Here is a 21168-nt window from a genome sequence, read left to right as displayed (position 1 = left end):
TTTAGATGATGCCATGTTGGTTGTTAAATTTGATACACAAACTGCTAATTGCAAAATTGAAACTCAAATTTTTAGCCATCTGTGTGAACAAAACGCAGCCACAAAGACGACTTCTTATGTAGATATTCCATTAAAAATCAACCATTTCCAGCTAGAATAGTCATTTACCACATTAACAATGCCTAGACCGGATTTGTGACTATTTTAATGTTATCTGCACTGACAAAAAATGTTAGATGTCATAGTCTCCATTAAGCTGGACAAGTTCAAAGTAACCTGGAAAGTTACTAATTTAGGGCTTTTCTCCTTATGAAATTCACACCTGTGATTGTCCCATCAATGGGAATTTGACTCTAAGATTATACCAACCTGAATATTACAGCCTTCATGACTTCCCTTTGTCTCTTCATATGATGTGGTTTCCAACAGTTCTGACGTTACCAATAAACCAACTAAAAATCAGCTTGCAATGGTGTCTTTTTCTTTCATTATTGTACAACATCATGTGTAAACAACAGCGATCTTACAAATGACTGCGTATAAACTGTGTGGAAGCAATAAAGGAAATCTGAATCTGATAAAGACCGGGAGGTAAAGAGAGAGATCATGAGTCAACAGCTGAACGCACAGCAGCTTCTTTGTTCGCGTTCTGCTAAAAACACAAACGACACACCTCTACAGCAACACACACTAAGAGAGGAGGAGGTGGAAAAGAGCTGCCGACCTTCTCTGTGGGTGTAATCAGGTAAATGGCCTCCAGGCTGGGAAGAGGCTCTCGTCGCTTGTTGATGTCCTCCACAACTGGAGAAGAAGAAGCAGACCAAGAACATTTGTCTGGATGTAGAAACCAACACAAACTAACAGAGAAACACATGCATCTACATAAAACAAGCACAAACAATCATACAAGGAATATAGTGCAAGTACTGTATTTAACTATTATTGGGGTCATTACATCTCAAATCATCAGGCTCCTTTTGCTCCATCATCTCTGATTTATTTTGAATTTTTTTGTTATAAACGATAGATATCTAAAACTGTATTTTTTTGTATTGAAACATAAAATACTCAGGAGCTAAATTCTATTAAAAAGTACCAGTCGACTCACCTTCAGCGCTTTTTTTTGCACATTGAAATTTGAGGCTGTTTGAACAACATTTCAGAAACTACTCAAGATAAAAACCTAAAATTTTCACAGTTATTTCTCATCATGTCATTGATTTAGTATCTCCAATATTGGACGAGTAGCTCAAACAGATTATGTTGAAATCTTAAAAAAAAATAAATAAATGAAGCTGTCATTAAACATCCCGTTTTTGACCTCACATTAATAAAAGAAATTATAACATAGAGGTGAATTAGTGATATTTTCTGAACCACATGTAGCTGCATGTCTCAATAATACAAAACTAAACATGTAGAATACTTTAATATGAAATACTTGATCACAAAAATGAAAAAGAAGACACTTTAATGGAACTCCATGCCCACCATCACTGATCTGGATCTTTTTAAATCAAAATTTCTAAAACTTTAAAAAAACTTTTAATGCCTAGCTGCACATTTTAAATAGATGCTTATGTACTAATTTTGAGATGTATAATTTAGTGTTGTTTTATTGCTGTTTATTGTTACTGTTTTATTGCATATTTTAATGCTGCCTCTGTTTTAAGACACTGTATTGTTTTTAAGTTATTCTCGTTTTCACTGCGAAGCGCTTGTTGTAAAAGGCTATATAAAGACTAAATTGAGCAGGTTTGAGAAGTTGTACCACAAAAACAAAATTACTGCTAGAATGACTAATACAAGTAGAACCAAGTTTCAAAATGGTTCTTCTCATTTAATAAAGAAAATACTTTAAATATGGGCGAATTTTCATATTCAAACCCTAATTTGTAGGTTGGAGACCTATTATCCTTACTGAATTCATAAACTTCTTGGAAGAAATGCTTAAAGGTAAACATTTCAGCAGTTACTATACATATAGTCGTACCGTAAAGTGCTCAGACTTTAACTTTCTGTTCAGTTTGGGACTTTTGTCTTGAACTTATTTCCAATGGAAGCACAAAGCCATTTAAATCATATCAAACTGCTTCAAAATAGTTCTCAAAATATAACTTAAATATAACTATAAAAAATCTCAGAAAGCACTCAATATATCAAGCTACAATTTCACAAATATCTCAATAACTATGAATATTTTATGCTATAAAAGTTTCAGGCAAATCAGAGAAGGCTGAACAGAAGTCGTTCTAAAAATCTGACGATTTGAGATGGAATGAAACTCTACTACTCGTTGTATTTTGATGCTTTGGCAATATTGATTCTTACAACTTGCTCTTCAGTAACACTCCTTTAAATTAAACTGATTTGAGCTGAATTAAACTGAAGTTCTCATCTTACTGGTGATGCCCTCTGTCATGATGTCTGTCATCTTGCAGCAGGACGACAACATCCTCATGCTCAGCTGGTCCACAATCAGCGCCTGGCAACAGCAGAGCAGACATTTAACACACAAACCGGTTTTATTGCTCACGTCACATGCTGCTGACAGTAAAAGTGTTTCATGCAAAGCTCTTAAAGAAGCCGTCTGTTCAACTGCATTCATTAATGACTCAGACCTTCAGTCGCTTTTCTTGCAAAATCGTTATTCTTGCTCCTCACAAATTTCTTCTTTGAAGTTTCAAGCATTGTTTCTGTTTTTTGTTGTGTGTTTTTTTAAATACTTTTTTCTTTTGAAAAGCATAAATTTAATTCAGCTTTATGATTGTGCTGTGCAGGAAAGATGCATAATTCTCAAATGCATATTCAGGATAAATTCCAGGGCTTTTAAAAATATTTGACTAATAGATTTTGGCAGCAAATTCCAAGTCAGACACTCTCATACTCACTTAGAGAAATTAGTAGAGTTTGAACTGGACCAGTTCCGACACTAATACTTTATTGTCCAACTGTATATCATTACTCATCATTACTTTTTCAACTTAACATATACACTCACTGACCAAATAATAAAGTACATCCATGCAAATTCTACTTTTATAAAGCATCTACATACGTGCTCTGAATATTCTGTCCACTCCTTAACATACATTAATATGGCAAAGCATCAGGAATACTTTTAAATACAATGCAGTCCAGTACACTATGATTTTAGTAATAAACATAAAGAAGAATCATCATCTTATTCTGCAAAAGAAAAAAAAAACTAAAAATGCAGAAGCTTCATTAAAGCGTAACTTACAGTCGAGCTGTTAAATGGGATTAAAGTAGATATATAAAGGTGTACCTAATAAAGTGGCCAGTAAGCGTATGTGAACATAATCTACTTACAATAAATTAAATCAGCCAGTTTAAAGCAATCTCTGAGAGATTAAGTTGAACTGAGGAAGGGAAAAAGCCGGATCTAAACTTTTTTTCATATTGTTGCTTAAAACATTACCCTCAGTTAATTGATTATTAAATTTTGCCAATAGGTCTTTGTTTTTTGATTGTCTAATCAATTATCAACTGCTCTAACCTCAACACATAATCCAGATCTCAGGAAAAATCTAGCAAGGCTACATTATGTGCACATAGGTGATTACTCAAAGAAAATTCTTTAAGAGTCTAATCCAAAACAAGTAATGTTTAGCAGATCTTCTAACAATTATGAATGTATATATTAATGTAATATTAGAGCCCAACTAATGGTGGGTTTTTGTGCAGATGCAGATCAAAATTATAAGGCAGTAAAGACTTTGGATTACAAAATGTTGATCGATATAAGTATAGAATTACATTTCTTGTTAACTTCTCACCTTCCATTCTGACTTCTTCTTCACCTTTTTGATTACATCGTTCATAATCTCTGTAAAAGAAGAAGCAGAAAAGCGTCGTCAGAAATCTGAAAGGTTCACGAGCAGGAACGTTTTAATGCATTTTGTAAACACAGAGACGCACAGAAGTCTTGTTTCCTCAAAGTAAGATCATTTCAACCTTCAGACTATTGATGCATTAAAAACTGCATCATTTCCAAGAAATACAACGAACAAGGATTGCTTGGTTGTTCTGTGTGTGTGCATCACATATGGCTCTGACGTAAACTATAGTATGCTCCATTTATCTCAGCATCCTGCTCTGCCACAGTAACACATGGCTTTATGAGCCTGTGTGTCCAAAAATAGAGTTTACTTGTTCTCCTTACGTCAAATTTACACAATAATATTCCACTGTTAGTCATAATTTTAGTGCGATTGTGATCTATGGAGCAGCAAAGATCTAAAATGCAAAATACTGAAACCATTACGTAAGAAATCCCCACTGTATGTACTAATAAATAATCCCAACCATGTTCTGAGTGTGATATATGTTCACACTAGGAGAAATAACAAGAATTCTATTAAGGACTGTATAAAAAACACAAACACAGATGCAAATATTCCTCATTTTCATCACCATTAGCAACTATCAGCATGTTTTCCTGCAAAAAAAATCCCCTGTAATACACCCAAAATAGTTAGTTAACCTGATTTTAATGCAACTCAATGCAAAGAAACTGTAGCTGAAACAGGAGAATCTGATCTGTTTTGCAGCACTGGTACAGTTTTTAAATTCCCATAATGCAATTCCAACACTGGGGGGTTACAAAAACGTGCAAAAGGCAAATATGCCCTGTAACAAGGTGACTGACCACAGAGAGTAAATCCTCTTCACGAGGAGCATCAAAAAACACATGGAAGGTGATTGTAAAGATCCACAGAATGAATAATCCCATCCACTGTGAGCATATGACTCCACGGCCATGTTTACGCCACAATACCGATATTGGCCTGATCAGTGTTCCAGCCATCTGCCGGTCGCATTAGGATAAACCCTTTTAGGGTGAATTACTGTTTAACAACACGCCGGATCGCTGTGAATGTAAACCGCTAAGCCCCTTCAGCCTCGGCTAAAACCTGAGGCCACGCAGACGGATTACCGCAGATTAAACTGGGGATCGCACAAAAAAGATTACAGAATACACATCGAGTAAAGATCGGGGATGTCAACATGTGTTTGTAAATTCTTGCAGGTGATGTAGATAAAAGCAAATCGCAATATAGCTGGAATGTATGTGAGTACAGATCGTGCCTTTAAAAGCAGCCATTGTACTTTAACTGTGAATCCAAAAGCACACAGAGACTCCAGCCTGAACCTCCTATGAGTCAGACGAACTGTATCTGACCTCCTGTGGGACACATGATCTTGGAATAGTAGGAATGTTATTCTAGCCAAACGACAGAGAGATTCCCCGACTCAGCTTCAACCTATTTCCCTCATCTTCCTTCGTCCTGTTCTAATAGCTGCCGTGTCAGCAAATAAGCAAAGTAAATACGGAGCAAAGCAGCAAAAAAAACTAAATCTGACCAACAGTGGTTTTTATTAATGCTGACAAATCGCTGCTGAATGCTCAAAGTAGCGTTTAGAAAATTAAAGCAGCTTCGCTTTCATTCCTAAAAAGTCAACAAGCAGGTCACAGGATGAGACGGTTTCCACAAACAAAGCACCGTGAGGATATCCGCCACTCGTTTCCCTTTTCCTCTGAAGCAGCTGATGCGTTTCCTCTTGTTCTGTGCTTTTCTGATTAACGTTCTCAGATAAAAGCAGCTCGCAGGCACTGAATGTACTGTAAACGTGTATTTTAGAAGGATTTTCTTGAGTTTCGAGATGACACTTTCAGTTTATCCAAGTGTCTTTTATACATAACATGCACTGCAAATAAAACCAAATAGCGCTAAGTGTACTGAACTTGGGCTGCCATGATTATGACATTTTAGTGGACGATAAATTGCCATATAAATAACTGAGATTTTATTGTCTTTTTCACACTATTGCCACTGTGAAGCACGGTGGTGGCATCATCATCATGTGGGGATGTTTGTTGACAGCAGGCCATGGAAGGCTTGTTCTCAGGTAAAATCAGCTCACAGGCAATGAACATAGTGTAAATTATTATTTTGAGAATGATTTTCTTGTGTTTCTACATGTCATGCTTCTTTTCTCCAAGTATCTCTTGTACATAATGTTGAGTGAAAATATAACCATAACTTAAGTGTTGAAAGGGCTGCTTTGACATGACTTCTCCCCATTGCCATGATCATAAAATTTTAGTGGACAAAGTTAGAGTGTAAAATGAATGCAGCAAATTATGGAGAAATCCTAGAGGAAAACCTGATGCAGTCTGCAAGAAAACTGTGACTTGGGACAAGATTTGTTTTCCAGCAAGACACTGACCCACAATACTAATAACTGTGGCCAAAGGTGCATCAAATAAATACAGACGTGAAGAATGTGAATGCTTATGCAAGCACTTATTTTTGTTTTACATTTTTATTTAATTGGTATTACTTGTTAGAAATTGGTTTTCACTTTGACATGAAAAAATCTTTTTGTAAATTCGTGTCATAAAAGAAATTATATTGACCGTGACTCAATGTTGGAATGCAAGAAAAAGGAAGCTTAGTGCCTGGAGCTGCTGTTATGTAAGAACAAACCTTCCATGGCCTGCTGCGGGCAAACATGATGCTACTACCACCATGCTTTACAATGGAGATGGTGTATGAGGAAAAAAGGGGAAAACGTCCAAGGTGGGCAAATACTTCCAAGGTGGATAAAGACTTTTTAAAGACACTGTATCACCCACAGAGCTAAAGGGAACTGGAGTGGCAGGCTGGATAATCTAAGTGTACATGACCTTTATACTTCCATTTAACAACTAAATAAAACCACATTGTTCTTACGAGTTATCTAAATGTTTAGTGAATGAACTTGCATTCATCACGTTGACACAAACACACTCTGAATGAATGATAATCACACACAGTCATGGTGCACCCACACATAAATTACCTGATTATATCATTTCTTATGGTGTAGTCCACAAGTTTGTTAATTAAACAGCGTTTTATCAAGCCCTTACACTCTGCTACTTGTATTACTTTGCTACATAATTGTATTTATGAATGGGAGGTTAACTTGGGACACTAGAGACTTGTGTATTGTTGGATCTGTCAGGTTTCTCATTCATTGATGACCCAAGTCCAATAAAGAAAAAACCCATGATTTCCTTATTTGTGTATTTTGTTTGCTGCCAAAATGAGAAATAATTAATGAACTTAATTTCTATAAGAGAATACTGTGAAGAAACTGGTCTTGTGCAAATGAAGTAAAAGAAAAATTATGCCACTTTCTTTCAAAGCTGTTCCCCAAGTCCTCTTTTTAAGTCTTGTGCAATGACCTTCATTAAATCCAGTGAAATATGGGATAATAAAATGTGAAGCAGCCACTGCCTGCTCTCATAGCTGACAACTGAGAATAAAAATCACGTCAGGAGAGGCGGCACTGTGGACTTTTCCTTTCTGACCTCCTGATAGAACTATAACAACACAGCAGAGCAGCAGTCGGACAGAAGGGAAGGGACCTGAACAAACACTGTGCTACAGCTGTGTAAACCAATCAGTCACAGTAGCACACAAAACACACACTCCTTTAGAAGCCTCAAACGCTCTCCGACATTCAGTTTAACAGGATATTACTTCCTCGTGGTGGAACAGGCTTCGAACACAGTTTATATGATAAAAATGCACTAAGAAATATAGATTTAAGATACATAAATTACATTTTTTTAATCTTGAGGCAGCTTTCAACACCTTTCTGACACTTAGACTACAGTAAAAATAGACCAATCAGCCACAACAGTAAAAAACACTGATTAATGAAGTGACTGACACTGATTACTGTGCTGTATTACAATGTTCTGCTGGAAATCTGGGATCCTGGCCTTCATGTGGATGTCATTTTGACATGTATCACGCACATGAACATTGCTGCAGACTAAGCACGCTCCACTTTGGCAATGATGCGTCCAAACAGCACAAAAGTGTATAAAAACTCCTCAGCAATTGCTTCAGGAACACAGCCAAGAGCATCCAAACTCCTAAAATCCCAATTCAATTTAGTAGCCACGTGTTGCATCAAAACATAGACGATCCAACCCCAGAGGTCCAGTGTCTATAATTCGATGATTTTAAAACAGTTTTGGCTGATTGGTATTCATCTAATATGTAAGTGCATATTTGAATTAGCATTGATTTAACAATACAGGATGACCTCGGGCATGGACTGCAGTTCTGCTAAAAATGCTAAATCTGTACTTAAAAACCTGATAAATATTTAAAAGGGATATGCATTAAATGTAATGTTTCAACAGCACATGAGAAAACCTGTCATTCATAACTAGACTTATCTCCTGTTTATGGGGCATCGATTGAGACTGATCAGTTTGTCTCCTGCTGTTGTTCTCTATTTTCTAAATATTTCACTGTTATATCCCTTTTATTGTCCACTAAGGTCCATATCTTGAAGCATTATTAACTATTCTTTCCCAGCCTCTGTTTCAGGTTAATCTGTGGCCGCCTTCTAACTTAGCCGCTAGCCATTAGCATAGCCTTTAGCCACTGTGAGAGAAGCTAATTTCCTGGTTTGCATCTGTTATTCAGGTTTTCACAGATAGAGAGCGACATTTAATTGATCAATAATCGCTCAATAAAAATACAAATAATCTGACAAAAAATGCCAAATATCGACCACAATAATCGGTCAGGCTGATAATTGGTCTATTCCTACAAGAAGGTAAACAAATCAATAAAATACACAAATGAATTTTATAAACGTAGGTGGAAAAATGTCATTTTTTTGTCCCAAAACCAGTCAAACGGACCTTCAACTGACATGAAATCTACATTTAGCCTCATAAAGAAGTGATGTGCTGCTCTGCATGATATTGCTGATTGGGTTGATGTGATCTCCAGCCAGCCTTGACTCTGCTGACAGTTTCCTCCGTCGCCTCGCGGTTCTCCCCCCTTCAGGGACTTTCACCTATGAGTACATGACCCACTTCTTCTCTGGATCTCAGCTTCACAGCAGCAGCATCACTCCCGAGAGAATCTGACACTAGTGATCTTAAAGAGGCAGGCTGATCGCAGCGAAAGGCAACGACAACCTTCACCAGTCTGGACTTTAAAGACTTCATAAATGCAAAATAAAAAGGAAATACTTGGAGGCTCATTTTTAGAGTTGCGTATTCTTTCAGTCTTCCAGGTCCAGGTTTTACTGAAGCTTCTAGATTCACTGGAGACTCTCAATTAAAGGCAGCTTAATGTTTTTTTTTTTTTAAATCTAATTTCTGTATTCATTCACTTATTTACCATATTTTATTTCATTCAATGTATTATTAATTACTTAAGTTTTACTATTTTCTTATGCTGTTTGTATTTGACTCCTATTTTGCCCATCACCTTTCCATCTATCTATGTATCTATGATTCAATCACAGATACTTTACTTAATATTAATTTCTTTAATTTCATTTCATCTCATCTGGTGTTTCCTAATTTCTTATATTTAGAACAGAATTGACTCAGTTTTTTAATCAGTCTTTTTTTAAAATTCTTCATTTATAACGATGTTGTGGGTTGTTTGTATTGTTTTATTGCATTTTTATTCCTTTCATTTGTAAAGCACTTTGTGTTACATTTCAAGTTCAAGTTCATTTTCAAGTGCTATACAAATAAAGTCTGATTGATTGATTGATTAATTATTAATAAAAAAAAAAGGTGTCAATGCACCAAAGAAAACAGTTATGGACAAAATGGAGACAACATAATTACAAAGGTATCTGACGCTTTATGGTGTCACTTTAGGTATGACAGGACATTTTATAGGCCATAGAATTAAGTGAATAGCAAATGAATCAGCCATGAAAACAACTATTAGGTGCAGCCCTACAGAAAATGTAAAATTCAGCTTAACTGTTCTGCCATCAAGTTTGATTCTATTCTGGTTTAAGACAATCGATCCAATAATCTGACATTTTTAAAGCAAAAACATCAATTATAGATGATAATTCACAGAGTAACTAACAATTACAATACTTGCTCCCATTGTTTAGATGATAATCTATTTGTTAAACTGTGTTTTTGTCACACGAATCCTTCAAAACCTTTAAGATTGCATGAGAGTAGCAATCTTTAACTGCAGAGCCAACAAGCAGTTATAAAATGTTGTAAGCCTAGTCTCACTTTGCAAATCTATTCTATACTGTAGAACCCTGTGGTCTGACTGCACCTCAGTATAAAGTAAAGTTCTGGCTTATTTGTATTTGTCTTTGAACCAAACAAAATTGTCTTGGGTGGAGATAAACGTAAGATGGAACTTCGGTGTTCCTGGTTTAGTTTCGGTGGAATATTTGCATGAAATAAGACCAGTACTGTGATTAAAATGGATAATTCACTGCACAAAAAACTAGCAAGGCAACCCTACAGCACATTTTTGAAATGGTCAGTGTAATAGGTTGTAGGTTGTTGGACGTTGTTGTTGTTATTACTTCCTGTAGCAAGGAAAACACATCTTAATATCATCCTACATCCAGTCAGTCAAACTAAACTAGTCCCAACTGGCACAAACTGGTTCCTAAATAAACAGAAAAGTGAGTTCATGAGTTTGTAGCTTTCAACAAACATCCAGTCAGAGGTCAGAAATCAAAAGTCGTGTAGAAGGATGAGGAGCCAAAACAGAAAATAAACACTCATGAGGAGCCTTTACCATGACCTGCACTGATGAATTATGGGGGAAAAAAAGCAGATAGAAAAAGCTGAGTCATGAGACCAGAGAGACCTGAGAGTAGAAACCACTGAGAAATTCAAAAATACCGATTCATTCATTGATGCAAGGAGTGACACTCGGGTTCCTCATGGAGATCACCTGTGTTCACCTGTCAGCCAGGAGCTTCTCTGAGGGAAAACCCAGCTGAATATGAGCCTTCATTTACTTACAAAATCCATCAAATTATATTTATATCAACAGCAGTCACAAACAGCAGCAACAACACAGACTGAATATTTCATCATCTGTTCAAATGCAGTGCAAAATAACTCCAGTGGACTACCTGAGATCTAGAACACAGGAGATAGCAGGTCGTTGGTTTTGGAACGTTTTTTTGAGTTTGATTAGGACTTTGCTGTCTGGTAGTAGTCAGACTTCCTGGTTTCACTCTCTGAGTTTCAACAGGTGGGTTGTTCCCTCTATTGTAACCTGGCTGAAAATCTGAAAGTGGTGGGATTTTATCTAAAAGCCTTTAAAGAGAGACTGAAGCTGAGATCGAGAACATAGGAGACAGCCCTATTTTCACATTTGATCTTGTTTTATGGCTCTTATCCAGGTTGTTTTCTCCTGACTAGATCCTTGCTAGTGTTTTATCTACTCTCAGATGTACGACACTTTGGATAAAAGTGTCTGCTAAATGATATTGAATTGTAGAAACTCTTAATGTTGTAAAACTTTGGTCGACTCCTCCATTTAGAGCATTTTTTTACGAAACTATTCAATGAACAACACTCATTTTTTCAGTGCAGCAAAACAAGTGAATGTTTGTTTTAATGGTTAAAGTCCAACCTCGTTTAGCTACAAAGAAAATTAAGTTTCAATAAAGACATAGCCACTGAGTAGCAGTAGAAAAAAGGGCATAATTTCAAGATAAAAAAAATCGAATCTACTGATTTAGCTGAACCTTTAAACTGTATTTTGAGGCGATGGGTTGACATAAAAATGTTGTGCAAGTCAAATTCTGTTATTTGATTTAAAACAAAGTTCAAATTGAGGTAACTAACTGAAATTGGAGCTACTAATTTTTAACATTTTTTTCCAACTAATAAACATTGAGTTTATATTTATGCTAAGTAAATATGTAGTACTTAAAACTTCCCTTCAAATAAAGTGTAAAAAAACACTTGGAACCACTTAATATTTCCTTTTAATTTTCCAAATAACAAACTTTGTGTTTAGAATTATGCTAAATAAATGTGTAGCACTTAAAATTTGCTTTCATATAAAGTGGAAAAAATTATTGGAACCATTTATTTTTTTTTAAAAAGTCATCCAACTAATAAAAATTTTTGTTTTTAATTATGATAAATAAATATGTAGCACTTAAAATTTCCTTTCAAATAAAGTGGAAAAACACTTGGAACCACTTTTTTCCTTCAACAAATGAAATTTTTGCTTAGAATTCTGCTAAATAAATATGTAGCATTTCAAATAAAGTTGGAAAACCATTTGGAACCAATAATTTTTTAAAAAATTGTACAACTAATAAATTTTGTGTTTATAGTGTTGCTAAATAAATATGTAGTATTTAAAACTTCTTTTCACATAAAGTGGAAAAACCTCTTGGAGCCATTAGATTTTTCCTGAGTAACCAACATAAACACTTAAATCTTACATCAGATATAATACAATGCTTGTCAAAATTACTCAGATCAGTGACATTGATGTTGAAAATGCTTCAATACTTTAAACCAGCGCATGTTATTTTTAACCCTGCAATCACATATTTTCTAGTTTCAGTACAAACTGTAACAGCCTTGACAATATATATACTGCTGCATGGACTTTTCAATTGGGAAACAGTGCTAGATCATAACAATGCACCTTATATTTGACCGTCTAGCTCATATATCATTGTAGTCTGGAGTGTAAAACACACTGTCATCTCTATACGCAGCTCCAGCCTGTTAAAACTCAGCGAAGACTTTGTGACACATTTGATGCATATTTTCCTGCACAGAGGATTGTGAATCAAAATGGGCAGAAAAATATACTTGCATGCAACCATCGTAATGTTTTTGGTATATTGCATTTAACACATTTTGCACTGTGAGACACTACAGTATTTACTTTAAGGTGTGGTAATGTGGGTACTGGAATGCAACCTTAACTGCCAAAAATACTTCATTTCACTGTAACAAATGTTTTCCTTCCGTCTCACTAAGTGTTTGCAGCGTCATGACGTGGATTTTGGCTCAAGTTAGAGTCTGACTCGGTTCAGTCTAACTTTCCAAAGGCTTCCAAAGTAAACTATAAATTATCAGATAATTTAAAAAGTGCAAAGTTTCGAAGGCATACTGCAGCAGCACTGACTACAAGCACCTATAGAAAAGACAAATAGGTAGAAAAGTCAAAACTAGTGTGATTATTGTCCATTTATTAGTGATATGTATTGTCCTTGTAGCTACTAAATACTCTCAGACTCAAAAACTAATCATTAGCATTAATATACTACAATAGATAAATCCGATTAATGTGTGTTTAATGGCAGCTCTACTTGGTCCAACTACCTAATCTCTCTTATCAAATCACCTTAACGTCCTTAATGTGTTTTTTTAAACATATGGCCAAAACGGTTCATATTCCCAGCAGAGTGAGGTTTAAATATATTCTTTCCTCCCTTTGTCCTTCCTCCTGCTGATCTAAAAACACAATGTGGGTGGCGAACAGCAGCAGCTTTTGCACCAAAGCTCCAAATTGCAGCGACTCTCCGGAGACTGAGTCACACCCGTTACAGGCGATCAAATAAAATCCCCCAACGACTCCAGCAAATCCCTCTCGTTATTATAACCCCAATATCCTGTTTTACATCTGAAATTGCTCACATTCAGGGGCTGAAGATGTTGCAGCTGCTGTTTCACTGCAGATTTAAACACTTATCAAAATGACCACTAGACTAAATAAGGAGGATCTGACACAGATTATCGATCCGAGGGGGAAATTGCTTCTGTTACAGTTGCTGCTATTGAAAGTCTTAGAAATATAAACAGTATAAATTATATAAAGATAAACGCAAGTAGAGAACTATGTCCTAAAAATATAAATATAAGTAGGAAAGTATAAGCGGAAATTTATACTTTTAGGACATATTTTTCTAATTGTGTTTATATATATTTTGTGCTGTTTATATTTCTAAGACTTTGAAAAGAAACAGCACAAATATATACATAAACACAAGTAGTAAAATATGTCCTAGCAGTATAAATATAAGAAAATATGTCCTAAAAATGTAAGTAAGTATAAAAATATGTCCTAAAATATAAACATTAGTAGAAAAATATAAGCTTAAATTTAGATTTTTAGGACACATTTTCTACTTATTTTTATCTATCTATATCTATCTATCTATCTATCTATCTATATATATATATATATATATATATATATATATATATACACACACATATGTGTGTTCCATATGTATTCATTTGTAGTTTTGATGTCTTCAGTATTATTCTACAATGTACAACATAATTGAATAAACACCATTGAATGAGAAGGCGTGTCCGAACATTTGATTGGTAGTGTATATACAAACATAAGTTGAAAAGTGTGTCCTAAAAATATAAATATAAGTAGAAAAGTATAAGCTTAAACATATATTTCTAGGACATATTTTTCTATGTATGTTTATCTATGTATATATATTGTGCTGTTTATATTTCTAACACTTTGAATAGAAACAGCATAAAAATTAAATATAAATTTAAGTAGAAAAGTTTAAGCTTAAATATAAAATGTGCATTTTTCCAAGAAAATTAAATGACAGTGTCATAAATTGTGTTATTACAGATTATTGTGTATTAACAAGATGAAAAACGAGTTAACTGCTTTCATTGAAACATAATGAATCCAGTCCGACTATTGGCTCAGAGCGTCTGAAACACGGGTGAATTATTGACTTTCTTTAATCTAAATCAGCAGATAAAAAATAGTTTTCAGCTTTAAGAAAACAGTGCAGGTAGCTCACTTTCAGCACTCAACAGAAACTGACCAAAGAGGGATTAAAAAAATGGGAAACAGTGAACAACAGAGTGTGAGAAAGCAGGTAATGCACTGTGATGAGGTCTGCAGTCTTTCCCAGCTGGATTATGTTCAGCATCAGTTTTTGCAGCTCTACGCCTCCTGACACATCACTATCATGCCCATGCTTCATCTACATTCCCTTTTTTGTTTACGTTGCTGCAGCATGAGAGCACCTTGGCACCGCAGCCATCTCCTATAAGTAGATTTTCCCATGTTAAATATGTCTCCGTTGTACATGTGCATGAGGACAAAGCGATCACGTGCCGCTGAGCGAGGAGGAGTGGGAGGAAGAGGAGGACGTCTGCCAGCTCTGACACAGCACTCTTCGTCGGCGGAGGAGTCGGGGAATTCATTAGGATTATGAGCCGATGTAGCTCTGCATTAGCGGGCTCCGTTTCAGCCAGCTCTAACCGCTGAGACGTGACATTTCAGCGTGGACTTGTTTAGGAGGGAGAGTGTGTTTACATGCATGTGTGTGTTTACATGCGTGTGTGTTTACATGCATGTGTGTGTATGTGTGATTGTGTGTTTCATGAAGGCCTGGCGGCTGCAGCCACTGCGTCACACTCTGAACCCAGACAAGTGTTCAGAGCTTCGGTTCAGTGATGCTTCCAAGGTCAGCGGACGGATCGAGTGTGTGGATCTAACTGCATGATGCACGTCCTTCCTCGGTTCACCTTCCTCCTTCGTTCTCCTCACAAAACCCTGCAGAGAGGTGGAAATGCACACCAACGTGCTTCCAGAAACTTCCAGCCGACTCAGATCAACATTTTGGGTTGAAATGATTCCGATCTTACATCTAAGGCCTTCAGCACAGAGCTGCGTCAGAACACTGTTAGCCTAGCTTAGCATAAACACTACATGCAGGGGAATCAACTAGAAAGGCTCCGTCCAACGAACACCCAAAAACACCTGTAAAGCTCATTATTTAATACGGTGCATCTAATTACTTTGACAATTTGAGAATTACTGGAGGAATTATGCTGCTTTTCTAAAGACGTCACACCCAAGTTGACTATATTTCACTGCAACAGCTCAGAAAACCAAGAGGGACACCTCCAAGAAAACCTTTGCAAACAGGTTAGCCACTAGACTAGATTAGCAATATCAGCTCATAACACATTACACCATATTTTCACGTACAAACACTATAGCAAATTGCCCACCAATGAAAGTTATTAACTTACTGAGACGCAAATAAGTCAGAAGAGATGATAAACAGTATACTAAGATGTATTCGATTCCAACTGGGAAAACACCACCAAAAGTCGAATTTCCTACTCAATAACTCGGGTAAAGCTTCCCAATCTTGAGTAATTTTACATAATTTCCAAAAAATACCTGTTAACACAAGTAATAGTATGTAAATACAGCTTCTTCATTGTTAAAGAACATTTTTTCCCCTTGTTAACATGTCCATATGCTATTTTTTAATTGCTAGAAGACATTTCATGAGAGAAACAAGCAGTCAGCACACATAATGGTAAGTAATTACAGCTTCCCCACTTTTAAAGGAGATGTTTTTATCTTGCCAACATGTCTGTTTGGTATTTGGTATCTACTATAACACATTTCATGAGCAAAAAGAGCAATTTACCTTCAAACTGACCAATGACGGTCAAAGCTTCAGCAGATTCAGACGGTTGGGGTTTTGTACATAACAAATCCTAGGAACCAATCCTGTCAATTTGCAGGGTTGGACTTCTGTATTGTTATTTCTCTTCAGAATTAAATTCCAGCGATTATATATGAATATTCTTTGCAGCAGAATAGATTGTTACAGCAGCTACAATCACAGTCAAGAACTCACATCTGACACCGACCATAAAATTATTCAAAGAGTTACTAAAACTGCAAAATACTTAGAAAGAGTTAGCTAACCCTAACCCTGTATATCTGAGCCATTCTAAGGCAGGAAGGGATGAATTTCATGGAGAAAAAAACTTCTAATTATGTAACTTTGATATGCAGAGATTAGTTTTTAGGAGTTAAATCAACGACCAAAGAAAAATTTAAAGTAATTCAATGTCTTCACGTCTAAAACATTAGATAAGTGGACTTTTCACTCAATTCTCATTCTTCTGTTTCTGTGAACCACATGTCTGTTGATGAGGAAACAAAGCAAATCTGGAGACAGCAATGTTTTTTTTCCCCCAGTTGTGTTCAAAACTGACGCAAATTAGAAGTCCGACCCCCCATTTCAGAAGTCCACTGAATCCAGTGTCACTACCAATAACCAGCTGAATCCATCCATGTATTAGTAGAGATATGACGCACCACATTTGTTTATATCAGTCATAACTATTGCTGTCTACATTACCGCAACATGTAGTGACATTTCTGGGGACGTGCGGCTACACCCTACCAACAAGATCCAACAAGAATCTGTAGATTCAATACAGAAATCTAAATCAAGCTTATAGACACAAGTAAATGATTTGGCAGACATCACTTTGGGGTAAGGACCCACAAAGTAGTACCTCCTCTAAGAACAGTGAGGTAACGTCTTAACTACTTGTTAAAGTCTTGAAAAAACACAACTTTGACAAGTACAAAGTCTTGTTTTGTTGCAAGACTTGAACAAGTAGAAAGTCTTGCATCAAAGTCTTGCGAGACTTTGAAGTTCAAGTCAAACAAGACTTTCTACTTGTTCAAATCTTGCAACCAAACAATAACACTCCTAAATGCCAAAACATGAAAATACAATGTCCAATTTACAATTAACTGCCACTTTCACCAATAAATACTGTATCTATTGCATTTAATCATACAAATGTCTTGTATTGTAATTATAAAAATACACCACAACTAAAATTAGCATTAGCATCCTCTTGCTTTTTCTAGTTCAGCCCTACATCTGCAGTCGAAGAGTACATCAGTAATGCAAATCATTATCAGTGTTGCAGGTTTGATAAATCTTTTGCGTTGCTGCATTATGACAAGCTCACTGCAGCATTTGAGCAAAATAGGAATGCATGTATTCAAAGTGAAATCTAAGTTCAATCCACAATCCTGATGGGTGGATCTGTGACCTTTTGATTCCAAGGTTCTGGTTGCCCATTTTCCATTGAATATGGCTCACTTTTGACCCATGTTGTGCATCAAGGGTTAAGTGAAGCTGTTCGTGTATGTTAAATAAAACAATACTCGAAAAAACGGACGCTGTGTAGCAGCTGAATTAGCAAAACTTCATTTAGTCAGCAAGAAGCTTCCATATACAACTGCAAACATCTCAACTTTGCTGAAACCTGGGAATCGATTTTTCGGAGCTCAATGTGCAGAATGAACCTGATGAACCTGCACAGGAATGAGCAGGTAAAAAGACACTAAATAAAAGAATGAAGGAGTAAATGTACAGTTGACAAATGTGTGAGACTTCATTCATGTGTCCATAATCAAGGAAATCTGGTAATTTGTGCAGAAATCTGATGAAATGTCTTAATTTAAGTGTTTTTAGGTAGATTAGCCAAAAACTGACGTTAAACCAAACTCTTTTTCATAATATCACGATATCAATCAGTATCACTTAAAAAAAAAGCCTCACCTCTAAATGAATAAATGAATGAATTAATGAGTAAATTTAAGGTGGGGAAATCTGTGAGACCTTTTTCATGTGTCAATAATCAGAGAAATCGTGCAATGCTTTACAAAATTATTAAAATTAAACAGAAATCTGATTTAATATCTTGATTTGTAAGATATATATTTTGGTTGATTATCCAAAAATAGACAGTATCATTCAATGAATTGGTATATACTCCATCTTTAAATGAATTAATGAATGAATGAATGAGTAAATGTAATCCTGGGAACTGTGTCAGTTTATTCTTCTCATCCCTGTAATGTTTTATGAAATTATTGAATTTGGGCAGAAATCTGATAGCATCTGAAAGTATCTTAATATAAAAGGTGTTTAGTTAAGTATATTAGCCAAAAACTGACATTACAACAAACAATTTTTCACAATTTTATATCAGACAGTATCACTTTGTAAACTCCACCTCTAAATGAATAAATGAATGAATTCAGGAGTAAATTTAAGGCTGGGAAATTTGGGAAATCCTTTTTATGTGTCTATAATCAAAGCAAATCCTGTAATATTTTATGAAATTATTGGATTTGCAGAATTTTGACCCAAACTCTAACCCTTGATTTATGTTGATTTATAAGGTATTTATATAAGTTTATTAGCCAAAAACAGGCACCATGACAAATAGTTTTTCACTATTTAATGATTATAATTACATAGTTAACACGTAGTCCACCTCCAAATGAGTAAATGAGTGAATGAAATGATTTCTTGTCAGGGTCAACATGAATTTGCCAACAAGGAGAGCAAAGAATGACAAGAAAACCTCCAAAACACGATGATCTCCAGCACGACTACCACTCAGAAATGTGTTCACCTCTTGAAAGTCAAACACAGAATATTCCTCCTGTTTAATCACCGCTCGGGCTCAGTCGCCGGCGTTAATTTCAGCAGTTGTAAACGAACATCTAACATGGTTCTGCCTTATTTTCCTTCCCTCAGATTGATGCTCAAACAGGCACCGATGGAGGAGGGAGGGTGAAGCTCGGCTCGCTGCCCATCCCCCCTCCGTCATCCCGGCTGCTACATCCACTGCTGCAGAAAGAGCCAGCGATGATGATGATGATGATGACGGTGGTGGTGGTGATGAGGCCTTCCTCCCTCCCTGCCCCCTCCACCAATCCCAACCCGGCTTCACCTCCAGGATGCAGGTGCTGCGTCTTCACCGGTGTTTACACTGATGTGGAAAAAAGCTGCACAGAGAGCCTTGTTTCTCTTTTAGCCTTTACAAAGCGGGGTTACATAATTGGCAGGACTAAATAATTAAAGAATGCACAACACAGGAGGGTTATTGGCATGTGGAGCTGCATTGTGTAATGTAGTAGGTGTGCAGATGATATCATCGCTGGCAAAAAATTTTTTGCAGAATTTGCGGCCTTGAATCAAAAAAAAAATCTTGATGGTGCATGAAAAAAATCTCTAAAAAAACCTTATCTGAACCACCCTTAGGCCAAATATTAAAACTACAGAAGGGCTGCAAATAACTCCGCACTATCAGGAGAATCTTATCATGACAACATGATTATATAACGTCATTATTTTACACAACTACACCATTAAAGTCAATTACTCCAAGCAAACGGAGTCAAAAACCAACACACTGGAGCACAGTTCACAGCAGGGAATCCGTATTTGACTGCTACATATGTCAATTTGTCTAAAATAATGAACAAAATATAGATTATATTAGCATCTAGCCTTGTTAAACTGCCTCACGTATCTTGTATTAGTATTATATTGTACTCCTATTCTAATGGATTTGTAATATTTGCTCCATGTGGGAGGTTTGACACCAAAAAAAAGCACAAATCTTTTCACCTTCCTGTCAAATAGTGCAAAAGTACTGTAATTCTGCACAAATAAGGAGGTCTATGTGTGAGTTTAATGGAATATAGTGGGGGACTGATGCCAAATATGATACCTAGTCTGATGCATTTTAAAGATATTTAAAGATGCAGACCACAGAGCCACTACAGGGCACCATGTGCAAATGTGGAATAAATGAGCTGGACACCAAATGAAGCAAATCCTGCACCAGGGGCAGGGCAGCTTATTAAAAAACGCACAGTTCAAGGGATGATTTTGCAGAATTGGACACCTGGAATAAACATGGACGCATCCCAGTGGGCGTTCAGGCCCGTCTGACACCATCACCACCACTAACACTTGCACCCAGTTGACCCTGCTGAGGAGAATCGAGCTGCGCCTCCACGTCCAGGCCTGCATCAGCAAGGAGGAAATAAACGAACCTAAATGACAAATGATGCGGGATCTCACATCTGGTCGCTACCGCACTAAAAGGGCACCGAGAGGCTCAGAGGACATCCGCAGCTCGTAAACACATAATGCGGATAATTCTTGCGCCCTTTTTCCCAGTCAACTTTCACGACTTGGATACAAATCCGCCATTAAAAAACGGAACAAACGGCGGCTCCGGATGGGAAAGGGTGCTTTACGCAACCGATTTGTGCTCCATCAGAGGGGTGAGGCTCTGCTGAAACCAGGGAATCCCACCAAACAGAGGCTGTTCATCTCCATTTTATAATCAATAGGCTGCTGGAGTGAGAGTCCAGCATCTTGGAGCGTAGATCATGATGCAGCGCAGATTACTCTTCGAATAAAAGCGCTGATTTGGGACCTAAAAGGGCGGAGATGGGCCACATTTGCCTCCAGGAAGATGATGCGTAAAATTCTCCATCTGTGCGCTAAATAATCTCCGGTTAAAACGCTGATTTGCAATGTGCAAACGCACCGCAACACCCCGGAGAGACACACAGCCTCTGCAGGACATTTCCCTTTTCCCTGCACGGTTTACAATGGAGCTGTAACAGCACCACCTTCATCATCATCATCACCCAGATGCACTAGCAG

General features: G+C 36.6%; 1 protein-coding gene across 2 annotated transcripts in view; it reads right to left on the bottom strand.

Annotated features, from left to right (window-relative positions):
- The window catches only part of stxbp1a (syntaxin binding protein 1a), a 50063-nt gene that overhangs the window by 28665 nt on the left and 230 nt on the right, over window positions 1–21168 (bottom strand). For both annotated transcript variants that reach the window (XM_023270699.3, XM_023270700.3), the window contains exons 2-4: window positions 3801–3850; window positions 2404–2485; window positions 725–801 (exon numbers count right to left, since the gene is read on the bottom strand). In XM_023270699.3, coding sequence (XP_023126467.2) covers window positions 725–801; window positions 2404–2485; window positions 3801–3850 — 209 coding nt within the window. The remainder of the gene's footprint in view (window positions 1–724; window positions 802–2403; window positions 2486–3800; window positions 3851–21168) is intronic.

The sequence above is a fragment of the Amphiprion ocellaris genome, chromosome 17 (genome assembly GCF_022539595.1).
Source record: "Amphiprion ocellaris isolate individual 3 ecotype Okinawa chromosome 17, ASM2253959v1, whole genome shotgun sequence".
Classification (NCBI taxonomy): domain Eukaryota; kingdom Metazoa; phylum Chordata; class Actinopteri; family Pomacentridae; genus Amphiprion; species Amphiprion ocellaris.
Note: the sequence above shows the minus strand (reverse complement) of the source record. Positions and strands in the feature narration are given on the sequence as shown.